Source organism: Quercus suber, unplaced genomic scaffold (genome assembly GCF_002906115.3).
Source record: "Quercus suber isolate HL8 unplaced genomic scaffold, Cork oak 2.0 scaffold_384, whole genome shotgun sequence".
Taxonomy (NCBI): domain Eukaryota; kingdom Viridiplantae; phylum Streptophyta; class Magnoliopsida; order Fagales; family Fagaceae; genus Quercus; species Quercus suber.
The window spans coordinates 49,191-64,951 of record NW_027069836.1 but is presented as its reverse complement, the minus strand read 5'-3'; the positions used below and the strand labels follow the sequence as shown (position 1 = coordinate 64,951).

Here is a 15,761-nt window from a genome sequence, read left to right as displayed (position 1 = left end):
AAAACGGATTTTTGTCTCTTAATTAGGTATTACTTACGCAATGGTTTTTTGGTTTTTAATTAGCTTATACATAAAGTATTGCTCATGACTCCCAACTTGGTGCATCATCAACATTTAAAAGTATTAAACAAGTATAATCTTATAATGATTAACATTCTCGTCATATACTATTATCTTCTTTGACTATTTTTACCGTATACTATTATTAATAAAATAAGTGAATTACATTCTTTTCCATTAATAAGAGTAAAAGTCATAAACATTAAACAATTAGTAACTATTATTATCTTTGATAATGCGGTAAAGTCTAAACAAAAACTAAGTATATTCTTTATACTATAAAGGATTATCATGTTTAATATTCTTATGTGTTTGTTTCTCAAATATTAAAAATAAAAAATAAAAAAAGTCATAAACAAGTTTTAACTATTATAATATTTTCTTCTAAGAAAAACTATTATTATATTTGATTATGCGGTAAATTCAAAATAAAAATGAGTGCAATTGTAAAGAGTCATCAATGATGTCATACATTATTAAATGGCTGGATAAGATTTTATCACATTAAATATTAACAATGCTAAAAGTTATAAACAATTATTAAGTATTATTATATTTGATTATATGGCAAAATCTAAACAAGAAATGAGTACAATCTGTCAATCCATATACCATAAAGGGATCATCAATGTTTTATATTCTTACCGCACATTATTAAATAAGTGGGTTAGATTTTATCACATTAACAATACTAAAAGTTATAAGCATATATTAGCTATTACTACATTTTTTTTAAGAATAAAATCAGCCCCATTTTATTGGATAAAAGAAAACCTAACTAAAATAAGCTAGGATAACAAAGTTGATGCATGGTGAAACATCCTCTATTCACACCTAAATATTGCTAACATATTAAACAAGCTTATGAGCAATGGTATTTCCCTGTCTATGGATATGTGAAAATTGAAAAGAAGAAAAAAAAAACTAAATAGAATTTGGCATTGGCAATAACATGACCATAGGAAAAGAATGATTCATCTTCGTTGCAAAGTGCTTAGATAATTATCACTAAGTCACCCTCAATAATAACCGATGTAAGGCGATCTAGAGCAAAATTGACAGCTCGCACAGCAGCCATGGCTTCTACATCGGAAACTGGATGTGGGAATAATTAGTTTGTAGAGTTAATGCTAAACTTTGTTAATTTAGACTAATTAGTTTTTCAAACTCAATCAATATAATATAATAAATTTTAAAGACTTTAAGAATTTCACTTTAAGTTAATTTAGAGTCTTAATTTTAATGAAACAGTTGCAACTTTGAAAGCTCCATATTGTTTCAGGCTTGGCAATATTTTTTCTTTCTATGCAAGCAGGGGGGAAAAAGCCTCTTTTTTTAAAAAAAATTATTTTAAGGATGGATAAACACACATACAGGGATAGAAGGAAGAGAATTTTTGAAAGATTTATAATACGGTAGACACTCAAACTGGACTGAAAAATCCTCTTTGTTTCTTTTAGAATTCTTTTGGTTAGAATTTAAATGTTTAATTGCTTTAGAGATGCATCATAGAGTGTGATAATACCTATTTTTCCCCTTGGGTAAGGACAAAACTTATCTGTTAATATTAATTACATAATGGATTTTTTGTTTTGTTTTTTGTTTAGTGAGCCGAAGGAAATTTTAATATAATCTTTGACCCGCTACATCCTCAAATTCAATATTAAACACTTAACCCATCTGTCACTAGTATTTGATAATTAAGTCACGGTACTTACAATGATTAAAAATATGGTAACAAACATGCACTATCAGCTTAAAATAATTTAAAAGAAAAATATGCGCAAACGTAATCAAATAATGTATTCACAAGATTGTAGAAGATTTTAGGTGAAATGATTTCATACGTTTCTATATAGTTACGATATTGTTATTCAATTTAATTTTTTTTTTTTATTATATGTTATTATAGACTAAAATAAGGCCGGCAGAACATAGGTTGAATAATTTTGTTTTTGATTTTTTTCTCTGTTATAAAAATTATTTTAAGGGAACCATTATACATTGGGTCCAAGTTTTCTAGTGATTGCAGGCTTTTTTCAATATTTCTGGCATGATGTCAAAGACTCTGTGTGTATGGAGATTAAGAGGATTTTTGCTTCAGGGTCTATGCCTAACTACTTGAATAGAACTTTAATCTCGCTTATTCCTAAGTGTCAGCATCCAGAGACATTTGGAAGCTACAGACCCATCAGCCTGTGCAACTCTGTGTATAAGGTTGTTTCTAAGATTATTGTGGGCAGGATTTGTCCTTTTCTCAACAAACTTGTCTCTCCGGTTCAGGCTGCATTTGTTCCAGGCAGGAGAGGTCTGGACAATATTATAATTGCACAAGAGTTGATCCACTCCATTGATAACAAAAGGGGGACAGAGGGGTACATGGCGATCAAAGTGGATTTGGAGAAAGCCTATGATCGGCTTGAATGGAACTTTATACATAAAGTCCTCCAAGCTTATCATTTTCCTAGCAAGCTGATATCTCTTATAATGAGCTGTGTCTCATCAACAAGTATCTCTATCCTATTTAATGGAAGCATGATGGACTCCTTCCAACCCTCAAGGGGCATCCGACAGGGAGATCCGTTGTCCCCTTACTTGTTTATTTTTTGCATGGAGTACCTTGGAAGCCTCGTTGATAAGGAATGCATTGAAGGGGATTGGGCCCCTATTAAGGCTTCCAGAGGAAATTTAGAGATATCACACCTATTTTTTGCGGACGATTTATTATTGTTTGCAAAGGCTAATGAGGAAGGGAGTGAAGCCATAAAGGAGGTGCTGGATATGTTTTGCAATGAGTCTGGGCAGAAAGTCAGCTCAACTAAGTCTCGGATCTACTTCTCTCATAATGTGGAAGTTGGTCTAAAATCCAAGATTTGTGAAAATTTAAACATCCAAGCCACCAACAACTTGGGAAAATACCTGGGATTTCCTTTGAAGCATAAGGGTTCAGATCGGAATCAGTTTAAATTTGTTGCTGAAAGGGTCATTAACAAGCTGGCTGGTTGGAAAGCCCAGCTTCTATCTTTTGCTGGAAGGACAGTTTTAGTTAAATCTGTCTTGTCCGCCACCCCGAACTATGTAATGCAAGGTGCTGCCCTTCCCTCCCATCTGTGTGAAAAGCTTGACAAGATCAGTAGGGATTTTCTATGGGGCACCACGCAAGAAAAAAAGAAGATGCATATGGTGGGGTGGAGTAAAATTATCAAAACCAAAGAGGAAGGAGGACTTGGCATTCAGGCAGCAAAGGCAAAGAATATAGCACTTCTAGCTAAGTTAAACTGGAGAATGTATCATGAACGTGACTCCCTATGGGCGAAGATTTTACTGAACAAGTATTGCACCCAAGCTCGAAGAAATGCTAGGGACCCGGACAAACTTCCTTGTTCTGTTAACTGGAAAGCAATCAAACAAGGATTCCCGGTTTTTATGAAGGGAATAGGATGGAATGTAGGGAGTAACTCCAAGCTAAAATTCTGGTATGATAATTGGGTAAAGGGTAAATCAGTTAGAGAGCTAATTCAGGGACCACTCCGCCAGATAGAGCAAGAAATCACGATTGAAGAGATGAGACAAGGAGGTGAATGGCAGTGGAATGCCATTTCTTTTGATTTGCCGTCGTGTATAAAAGGAAGAATCCTTGCCACGCCCATTCAGCTATATGGGGTGAAAGGGGACACTTTGAATTGGAAAGCCTCAAAGGATGGGGAGTTTACTATGGCATCAGCGTACAATTTGGCGAGACCTGAGGAAGTGCACAGTAGTGGTTTCAAAGGGAGTTGGATCTGGAAAATCGACACACTACCAAGGATTTGTCACTTTCTCTGGCTGTGTCATCATAATAGTGTTCCAGTTAGGGACGTAATTGCATCGAGAGGAATTGAATGTGAAGCCGTGTGCCCTCTCTGCAACTCTGATGCTGAAACTATAATTCATGTGTTAAGGGATTGCCCCTTTGCTGCGACCTTTTGGAGGAAAATTGGTGTGCTACCTGATTTGAAATCCACCTTCAGTTTTGATATTCTTAAATGGATTGAAACCAATTGTGTGTGCAACTCATTGATCAAGGTGAAAGGATGTCCGTGGAAGACTGTGTTCACCTTTGCTGTTTGGTCACTCTGGAAACATAGGAACAGGGTTGTGTCTGATAACACTACTCTAAACCCGTTACTTCATGACTCTTGTTTGAAGCAAGCCATTGAATACGTGTACTGTGTGGGGAAATCATTTAGAACCATACAAGTAAGGTATTCCCACGTCAAATGGAATAGACCAATGGAAGGATGGTGTAAGTTAAATTCAGATGGAGCTTCATTGGGTAACCCGGGGAGAGCAGGGGGTGGAGGGTTAATTCGGGATCATAGAGGTGCCTGGATTAGAGGTTACGCTCGTAATATAGGATTCACTACAAGTGTTATTGCTGAGTTTTGGGCATTACGGGATGGGCTACAGCTTGCATTACAGTTGGGAGTTGTTTGCCTGGAAGTTGAACTTGATGCAAAAGTGGTGGTAGACCTGGTTCTGTCTACTTCAGTCACTAATAGGGACTATTCCTCTCTCTTGAATGATTGTAGATACCTTCTCAGCAAGTTCCAACAAACTAGGGTGAATCACACCTATCGGGAAGCTAACAAGGCAGCTGATGGACTGGCAAAGAAGGGATGTATGCAACAAGAAGATTTTGTTATTTTGTTTTATCCCCCTACCCCTGATATTGTAGCTTTTGTTAATGATGATGCCACTGGTCTGTATTATGTAAGGCGTATAGCCAATACTTTGCCTTTCATGGCTTTCTAAGTTTAATAAAATCCCTCTTAACCAAAAAAAAAAAAAAAAAGTTTTCTAGTGAAAAGCTTTGTACAAATATTATATTGGGCTACAAGCTCTCTCTCTCATCCTTGCAATTAAATTATGAAAAATCAATTCAAAATGGTTGCTCAACTAAATAGAAGACAAGAAATCACACTCAAAGAATAATGAATTTAATCAACTCCCATGCGTCAACAAAGACTTGGTTGAAAATCAAAACGTACAAAAACTACTCAAAAAAACGTGAAGAGAAAAGCTGAAAAATGATCAACACAATAGCTAGATGTGCAAAATTCATGACTAATTTTTCTAAAATTGACAACCAAATGTTAAAAAGTCAGCCCCTAAAACTTAAAAAGATGGCCTTGAAAGACAGTTTAATAAAAGTTTTAAGGGTATTTAATTAATTTTGTACTATATATTGGTCGTTGAAATTTGTTTAACAAAGTTGATACACTTGCTGTGAAACCGATGAAATTTAAGAACCTTTAAGTTGAGAAATGAATGATATCCCAGGAAAAGAAGAATTTTTGTGACAAAATCTTGGAGAGATCAGTATTGACTGGTTCAACATCTCAAAATTAGTTGAACATATTGGGAAGAGGTCTCACTGCCATAAAAGCATCCACCATCTGAAAGAAGAAAAGGAAAGAAAATGATCAATATAACCTACAAATTGAGATGTATAGTCACATCCACCTTTAGAGCCTCACAATCTATTTACATATAAGTATAACCCACAAGAAGAAACGTCTATATCAAGCACATAACATTAAAGCATCAATTTATCACACAATGGAGAGAGCTCACCTCATCAGTCACAGCAGCTCGAGCCCTACGATGTCTTTCTACCAGTTTAGTCAAAACTTCAATAAGCCGCTGCTTTACCTCACCCGTAAGCATGCGTCCAGAACCATACTCCTGTAAAAGGGCAACACATTTATTCTTCAAAAATAACCTAATGGTCTGTTTGGATTGAAGGGGAAGGAGGGGGAGTAGAGTAAAGTAGAGTAGATTTGACCCAAAATTAGCTTATTTTCAGCCAACTCTACTCTACTCCTTTCCACTCCTCCTCTTGCCCCCCTCAATCCAAATGGGCCCTAAGCAAAGAAGTAGTTTGTGTAGTTTAGAAATGATTCAAAGATGCAGGTACTTGTATAAAACAGCAAAAAAAAAAAAAAAAAAAAAAAATTCATTAAAATAATTTGTAATCAACTAGAAAGAGCAACCTGACCTTTTTAGTGTGTTCAAGCTCGGCATCATCCTCTAGGAAAAAACTTAAGTACTTAATTGGTATATCAACCTGGATAATGACCAAAAGAAATAAAATCCTCTGTTACTTTTTTTTTTTTTTTTGAGAAGAAACATCATTCATGACTTCACTGCCAAATCGGCAAGAATTACAGTATCAATATCAAGGGTACATCTCATCCAAGCAAGAAAGCTAGATGGAGGAATTGCACGTCTGGTTGTGCACTAGAAGGAACATACTCACAAAGAATTCTAACATAAGAAATTAAATTCAGCATTGACCGCTATAATATCATGCTTGCGCACTAAAAGATTAGCAGAATTGCCATATAGCTTTCCCTAGATAAAATAAATGATAAAAATGCCTAAATTCTGCTAATTTGGGAAAAAAAGGTAAGAACGGAACACTTATAGCATGTAATCCATGAACTATAACGGAAAAATCTTTCAGAAACTATATGTCAAGCATAATGGTTTGCGTGACCTTCAAAGCAAATTTCCTTCACATACATCAGCAAAAGGAATGAACAAGAAACGTAGTACCTCAAGATTTGCTCCAAGTTGACGGTGTTTCTCTATTGAATCTTGACCACCAGAGAATGCATATTTGTTTATCTATAGATATAAAGCATGTTACAGTAAATAACATTGATATTAAAAAAAACTAATGACATATGTGCAGATATTAAAAAAGCAAATTTCCTTCCTTTTTTTTTTGGGGGGGGTGGGGGAGGTCATGTTACAGTAAATAACATTGATATAAAAAAAAAAAAAACTAATGACATATGTGCAGATCTATAAACAATATGTGCAGATATTAAAAAAAGAAATTTCCTTCTTTTTTTTTTTTTTTTTTTTGGGGGGGGGGCGGGGTGGGGGTTGTTGTGGAGGATAGATAACAAGAAATTTTATGAGGAAAAAAAAAAGAGATTCCGCACATACATGGTGTATATAAGAGGTTCAACTAAGAATTCCAATCTAACATTCAATAGACTAAGAAAAGAAAAAGAAGCCTTACACTCCTTATTACAGGACTATGTTTAAGACATGTGTCTTATCTGGTGCATAAAATGTAGTTAGGCAGGTATTATCCTTATCTATGTTAACAACTGTAGAAATATTCATTATGAAAAGATACTTATTTGCATCAACAATTAGTCCTCAACGCCACATGTCAACATTAGTACAAAGTCCATGATAACCATAACAGGATATTGCCAAAACAACAACACACATATATGCAAATACTCACACTTCCAAGAAATTATTTATCTTCTCCAAATTTTTTTTCTTGAACCTCCAATTACAGATAAGACATTGGCATATGCATTTGATGTTCATCATGGTATGTCCATATATTGATGGTCATATTTAAACCAGGCAACAATGATTTTCAGATGCTAACCTTATTCTTTATGACTTTTTCAGAATCAGTGACATATATGGCAGAATTTGGATCACTAGCTGACATTTTTCCTGTCTCCCCTGCATTTATCCAGTTTCCAGAAACAATGAGAGATGATTTAGAAATCAATCATGAGCAGTATGAAGCAGACAGAGGCAGAGACCTTAATCAGGGTGAAATAGAAACCATGCTTAGATGTAAGAAACTAGATTCTAGTAATAGATCTATTGCTAGAAATCATTGTCTTCTGATCTTCAAATATTGCATAGTTACAATATTTGAAAACATATAATTTTCAGTACAAAATCAATAAACCTGAAAAAGATGGATTGCTTTGTGATAATTTGATAAAAAGTTATTGAATAGGCTAATAGTCTCAAACACATATTACTAGAAAGGCAATCAAGAAAACCCTTACAATGAGATCATAAATTCTCAAAAAATTCGAATGTTATGGTTCATACTGAATGCTTCATGCCATCTTGAAGAGGACAGCAAATGAACAAACAAATCCAGTCATCATTTTTTTGTTGGTGAAGTAAGACGTGCACTCGATGGGTTTTAAACCCATGAACTCACCCCCCACCTTACTCTTACAAGGGAAGAGAAGATGCCATTTGAACTGGAGCTCATTAGCCCATCATCAAATTTTTAGCCCTACACGTTCCAAGATAATCACACTCACCTTCAAGTTTTACATTACAATCATCCCATCAATTACAAATGCATGTGTGATCAAGTAAAGACGCCTTTTTAGCTTAAATACTTAAGGGGGTTGGCTTGTGGTCCCAACACAATTAGCCCTTTGTTGATTATCGGAAATAACTCATTGTAGAACTCTGAAATTTTCCTCCTGATAGCTCTACACCCACGTATTATAAAGAAGCCTCAACAAACTAAGTGTCTGTTCGGTTGTCTCACAAAAACTGATTGGCCATATTCCCATTTACTATAGAATTAACCACCAAAAGAGTTAGGAGTTTATTACACAATCATTGCTACTAGGGGTGTTCACCAAAACCACACAAACCACACAAACCGCAAAAACCACACCAAAACCGCCCGCAAAATGGCAAAACCGCACCGCACTGCAAGTAATAGTGCACCGCACCGCATGATGCAGTGCGGTTTGCGGTTTTATAATATAAAAACCGCACAAACCGCACCGCACCCACCCTATATATATATATATATATATTAATATATTTATTTATTTAATATTATATATATATATATATAATAAGGACAAAAGATCAATACATTAATAATTTAATACCCTAGCCGCCATACTTCAACCTAGAGTCCTACTATCCTAAACTACTCACTGTTGTACCAGTTGCTTCTATTATTGAGGTATTCATGTGTTCAATTCAAGTTTTTCTTTGTTCAATTCACTGCCATTGCACCAGACTATTAGCCGTATCTCATTGTTCTATTGCTAAAGTTTTTCTTTGTTAATTATATTATTTTTTTATTGATTGTTGTGTTGCCATTGGTATATGGCACTTGGAACTTCCTATTAGCCGTATCATTTAAACAATTTCTTGTTGGGTTTACAATTAATACTTGTTTTGGATTTGTAATTCATTTCATGCTTTGCTTTAGACTTGTTTACATTATGGATTTGATAATTGAAACTTGAAATTAGTAGGCATGACTAGAATTGCCTTGAGTATGGGTAAATCATTTTTGCTTTGTACCTGGTGTTTCACATAAACTCTTTACTTCATATTCTTGATCTAAAGCGAGGACTAAAGAGCATTAGATTTTGATAGTTAAAACATTTAAGTTGCTTGCCACTCTACCTTATTCAAAGTACTTGACTTCATTACATGTTTGTTGTATACCTGAGAATTTGAGATAGTGATATTATTGATGCATTTTGAATTTTATGGTGATATATATATTAAATTTTTATATAGCATGTGAATTTTTATACACCGCACCGCACTGCACCGCATACACCGCACCGCACTGCACCGCACATGCAACCGCAAAAATGAGGTGCGGTGCGGTTATGGTTTTGGTTAAACTATAAACCGCACCGCACCGCACATGTGGCCGCAAAAATGAGGTGCGGTGCAGTTATGATTTTGGCTAAACCGCACCGCAAAGTGCGGTGCTAAAAATGGCCTAAAACCGCACCGCGAACACCCCTAATTGCTACAATTCACAAATGGTTTTTGTGCTTGATTGGCCCATATATTAATTATCACTGTATGTTCAACAATATCATATATCTAGGCAGGTGCAAGAGTTAATTAACACTTTAAAAAAAAAAGACACCAAATTTATATATGATTCATGTATCTTTGTGATAGAATCTCAAAACATCCATCAGCATCGACAAACAATTGATTTAGCATTGAAATCATCAAAATTGTCCCTCCTATAATCTTTAGCACACAATTGGTTCTATGCCAAATCATACGAATACCTGCAGGGCAGGGAAGAATAATGACTCAATCAATGCAGGCTTGTGATATCCGATTCGAGGTGCAACGTCTCGTGTCATTCTAAAATAAGGGTCCTGAACAACACAACAAAGAAAGCATACCATAAGAACAGAAAACAGATGCACACATAATGTGTAAAAATATATAGAATTATCTTAAAACTGTAAAAATATCAAGCCCTCACAACAAAATAAAGAGAACAAAACAATCATAATCATATGACATGTATGAGACAATTGAATTGAGGAAAACAATAAGATTCTTGTATTAACCTTACTAAATTATCACAGACATAGATCGCATAAAAGTGCATCATCAAGATTCCAATAAACTCTATTATTTTATTTAAATTGCAAATTTACAAGCGTTTCTAAAAGAGTTATCTTTGTTTATTTTTTATTGACGAGGATAAAGATACTTCGTGCATTCCTGTTTGGATTTCTCAAAGGATAAAAAGACATGTTTTAGGATCTCAGGTTTATTCACACATTTCATTATTGGCAATTATAGGCAGTAGATTCTCTTTGGGAAGGATTCTTGCTGTTGATAATCTTAACAAAAGGAACATAATCTTGGTGGATTAATACTAAATTTATAAATGTACTGAAGCACTTGTTACTTCAAAGTATTTTGTGTGTATTTTTGTTAGGAAGGATTATTTGGGTTGGGTGGCATAAAAGCAAAACTTTATGTGGAATGATAATCTTAACAAAAGGAACATAATCTTGGTGGATTAATACTAAATTATAAATGTAGTGTAGCACTTGTTACTTCAAAGTAATTTGTGAGTATTTTTATTAGGAAGGATTATTTGGGTGGCATAAAAGCAAAAATTTACATGGAATGATACCACCCATTGCCTTATTTGGATGCTATGACAAGATAGAAATAATTGAACTTTTACTAGAGTTGGGATGCCTATCTTAAGCTGAAATCTTATGATACTGCATTTGGGACTGTTACTTATGCTTCTCATGTAAATTTCATTAAATACCTCTGATTGTAATTCTTTAGAGGTTTCTCTTGTAAACTTACTATATGCTTAGTTCTCTCCTTTTATCAATAAATTTTTCTTATATTACAAACTTATTTGTGACAAAATCTACTTTAACATTTAAAGACAGAAACCAAATTATCAAGGTCTAATAATAATTTTCTACGACCATTAATAAAATATTTCTATCCATCATTTGTAGTTCCTTAGATTTTTATCCCTCCAAAAATTCTACTAATAGAAAGAAATATAACACTCCAACTCTTAAGTACTTCATAAATATCATAGGCAAGATATCTCTTACTCAATTTTCTATTCAAAAAAGGGGAAACAATATTCTTTTTATAGTTTTTTGATCATTTAAACTTTAGATTGTAATCTCTAGACAACCTCTTGCACATCTCCCATGTACTAGGGATTCTCCACTTCCTTTTCAAAAAAATTGCTATTACTTATGTAATTTTTTTTTTAATAAAAAAGGATTGTTTAACAACTAAAATATTGAATCACAACTTCACAGATACAGTTTTTCAACACGCTAACTTCTGAATAAAATCTACAGTTGGTTTATACTTATCAATATCAGTCTATCAGACCAAAAGAATATCAAACCTAACTGTGCAACATCTTCAGAGAGTGATGCAGAGTAATTACCATCATCTGAAAGAAACTGTCATATGCTTTGCAGTGTGGTTATACTGTACATTTAGCCAGAACAACTCCTTCCCTTACATATTTTTTTCTCAGTTTTCACATAATAAAAAGATGAAGAAAGCTGTTGGAGTCAACCTTAACATTTGTAGGATACCAACATAAATCTTGCATTACTGAAGGTCAACTTCAATTTTTGAATACCAAAGTACATATTACAAACATTAGATGTATGGCTCTAAATAACTCTCATATGAAGCACAAAATATTTTCATAAGCTTGAAATGAACTAAATGCAAAGTTAGACTGAAAATGAAAAATACTAAACTATGATAGGAGTCAACCTGGTCAATTGCACAAGGAATTAAGCAACGGAGATTGTCCTCGCTAGAAAATAGGTGCGGAAATGAACTGGGAAATGAGGGAGCTGCCTGCATTTACACAAATGAAGCACGTTGTATCACTTTCATGGATATTCCAATGGTATCTTAACCAGCCATCATAGTGTCAAACAGAAATCTAACAACCAATGACAATAACTGTTGCAAAAGTTTTTGGTAAATCCTTTATTATGTTGTATATTTGCTTATGTGATATAACAACAAATAAAAATAGCATAAGCAACTGCTGATGTTCCAAAATTATGCCAAGTTCTTCCTCCACCCCCCCCCCCCTGAGTTAACCACAAAGGCATTATACGGTGAATGGACAGCTATACAACTACAACATATAGACATTTCAGGGGCTAAAGATTTAAATTATAAACTGTTTCTGAAACTCACAACAAAGTAATGAGGTGAAATATAATAGTCAACAACATGCACATACCATTCACATGTTTTATGTAAACAAAGCAGCAAAGGTCTATTACCTGTACGGTGGAAAACTATATTTTCCAATATGATCTTCACCAATGAAACCAAAAATCCCTACAACCTGATTACATGTTACACGCTTTGAAATTTCCACCATGTTCCTATAGAATGCACTGCACAAAAAAAAAAAAAAAACCAGTCTGAGGATTCTAAGTTCTAACTATGCATGTAACAGCATGAGAAAGATTTTTCCCTCACTAGCTTTGAAATGCATACTTGAGGTTTCAAGTGCATGTATAACAAATGCAGGACTAATATAAATTGAAAATTTAAAATATCGCTTCAAGAATAATGACCATAAAAAATATAATTAATTTCTCAAAATCTAAAGCTCAGCCAAATTTTATTACATAATTTTAAGGTTTTCGATGCATACTTTTAACATTGGTGGAGCACTTAAACAGCAGAAAGATGTGTAAGCTTGTCAAAAACAAAAATTGTTCATTGTGTCATGAGGTCCATCGTGCTAATCTAATGTTTTCTTTTTTCAAGGTCAAACTTACAATTATAATTACTCACCCTCCAACATAATCAAAATCAGAGAAGATGAAGGTTCTCCTGATTCAAAACCGCAAGCAATGATGTCCTTGGGTTCTCCCTGGCTAGCCTCCTGCTCTCCTCCACCGTCAGATTTTTCCACAAGAACTTCTCATCATCAGTTAGTTGTATAACAAGAGGAACCTTAAAGGCCTCTTGCAAATATCTGCAGCCAAAGTCACGCACACAGACAGATAAAAATTTCTTAATACACATAACAACAATTATGATTTGGTTGATCAGCTCTACAAGATATAAAAATCCATATATTTACATCATTTTACATGCCTAAACAAGTAAAAACTTGGCAGTAAATTATTCTTTCCTTTTACCTTCAATTGTTAATAACCAAACTGCAGTAGAAGCAGTCAAACTTTTGTTGTTGTTGTTTTTTTTTTTTTTTTTAATAATAAATTATTATTTATAAGTAGCATTTTTATAGTTCCTTGGAAAAAAAACAGAGCAGAAGGAAGGAAAATCAACATACTGAGTGAACATGAAGGGAATCAAATGCCCTAAGTGCAAAGCTTCTGAAGAGGGACCTCTTCCCGTGTATAGATAAAACTTCTCTCCCCTCTCATATGCATCCAGTATCTCATTGAAGTCCCTGTAATCCAATCATCAAAATTTCAATTGTACCCTCTATACATATGTTTATTTACAAACATTAAAGTTAGAACTGGGTGGTAAGGTAATTCATTAAATGTTGTTTACTAAAATTTCACCAATGAAAAAAAAATTGGGTGATAAGGTACCGGTGGGCAAAGAAGACGCCACGACGGAGAAACACGTGGGCACGTCGAGAGGTGAGACGCTCAACGCGGTCAATGAGGGATGGGTCAAGCCTTTGACAGCCAAACTTATCAATGAGCTTGTCATAGTCGATCTTGCCACCGTCCTTGGCCGCCACTTCCCATGGATTCACCACTTGCTCTTGCTCTTGTTCTTGTGGAGTTTCCTTTTCATTTTCTGATGCTCCTCTCTCTGCTGCTTTGCTATCCATCTACTACTCTACCAAAGAAAACCATGAGTGAAAATTTAAGAATCACTATCAAAGGTCTAGGGGGGCTGGATGATTACATCATAAATAATTAAATAGGTTTTGGGTCAATAGTATGGTCGCCAGTTAAGAATCAGTATTCTTTGGTTGTGTTTTAATTCAAAGGCTTTTTAGCTGTGTAGCAGATTGAGTTATTTACTGCTCATTTCATTTCACAAAAACTGATTTTCCATCCCAATTTTGTGTAACTTAAGTTGCATTTGTACAAAACTATACACTGTCATGTTCTTAGTTTAAACTCTTGAAGTTTTTGTGACCTGAAACATTCAACTGTATCTGATTTTGGATTTGTTTTGAAACAGCTTAATGGCCATAAATTAGGTTGGAAATGTAAAATTTTGGGTATGCTCCAAAAGAACTGGAGTTGCAAAAAAGATCACAGAAAAAAAAAAAGGATCATCAACTTAGGAGAAATGCTGACCAGTTAAGCAAAGACAGCAATTCTGTTTGTAATGGTTATATGTTCAAATGCTGAAAAGTGTACTCAAAATTGTATTTTCCTATTTGAGTGACCTGAGATAATGTATTGAGTTGTATACTTATAGTTAAGTGAACTCCGTACAGGATGCAAGGATATGTAATTGTTCTTGCTCATTTATGTAATGAGCTGTATTTAAAATGGTAAAGCAAACTGTCTCAAGGATATGTAACAATAAGTCTTTAGACACACAAAAAAATAAAATAAAAAGAAAAAACTCACAACTACCAAGGTAAAAAAGTGATGTCCGTTATGAACCCAGAAGAGAACTAGTAAAACCTTGCCAACTCAACTGTTCTGAAAGATATTGTAAAATTGATATGTCTGTAGCATTACTCAGGTATGTAATGGTGTTTATGCATGTAATGAAGGTTTGTTAGTAATGAAAACAAATCAAAATCTGCAATATCCACACTGTTCATGATTAAAAAAAAAAAAAATAGCACATAAACTACACAAAGCTAAACATAGGCCCAGAATTTTCATTAATGACAAAATAAGCTTTATATAATAATATAGTATGACTCCAAAAGCTAAAAGCATTGCTTCTCGTTGCAAGACAATAACCCAAACTCAAAAAATCAAACCATACCCAAGTCAAGAAACATCAAATCATATCTAAAAAATCAAACCATGATATATTTTGGGCAGCTCGATTCAAACAAAAACAGCACTACCACCCAAGTTTTTTCATAACATCAAAGCAGATTAGGAAGCAAGACCTGCAAAAGAGGACTCAGACGCCGGCGTAGGAGGAGGAATACGGCGCCGGTGGCTCTGCGACGGCGGTGATGGGTTGGGCTCTTCTGGTCGACGGCGGTGATAGGTGCCTCTATGTTAGTGGGGAAGTTGGGTGCCGTTTTGTAATTTTATTTTGTGAGAAAGAAAGGAATTTTAAAAATAAAATAATAAAATAATTGGGCTTAAACGGTGCGTTTTAAACTTGTTAAAAGTAAAGTTACTACCAACAGTGTTTAACAAAAGGATTTTATTGAGCAAAGTGAAATCTCAATCGTTTTGTTTTGATGAAATTATTTTCCGGGAAATATTCTTCCCAATTTTAGATATTTGGTTCCACCGAAATTATTGGTAAAACTTTACCTCGGGAGGTGTAAACCATTTTCCACCTCACACACAACCCCGTCACCGTCATAGTTTTCAAAACCGGACCGAACCGAGAGGTTAGAC

At 34.4% G+C, this 15,761-nt stretch overlaps 1 protein-coding gene across 1 annotated transcript; it reads right to left on the bottom strand.

Moving 5' to 3' along the window:
* Nucleotides 1-5,242: 5,242 nt before the first annotated feature.
* On the bottom strand, nucleotides 5,243-15,470 carry LOC112025505 (tryptophan--tRNA ligase, cytoplasmic). Its single transcript, XM_065760858.1, is given in 15 exon segments — nucleotides 5,243-5,498; nucleotides 5,677-5,787; nucleotides 6,101-6,169; nucleotides 6,661-6,732; nucleotides 7,523-7,602; nucleotide 8,799; nucleotides 9,960-10,052; nucleotides 11,968-12,061; nucleotides 12,501-12,611; nucleotides 13,018-13,063; nucleotides 13,066-13,089; nucleotides 13,092-13,201; nucleotides 13,523-13,642; nucleotides 13,791-14,041; nucleotides 15,296-15,470. Coding segments are annotated over 14 exon segments (1,230 nt in total). The 5' UTR covers nucleotides 14,039-14,041; nucleotides 15,296-15,470; the 3' UTR covers nucleotides 5,243-5,447.
* Between the last annotated feature and the right edge of the window lie 291 nt (nucleotides 15,471-15,761).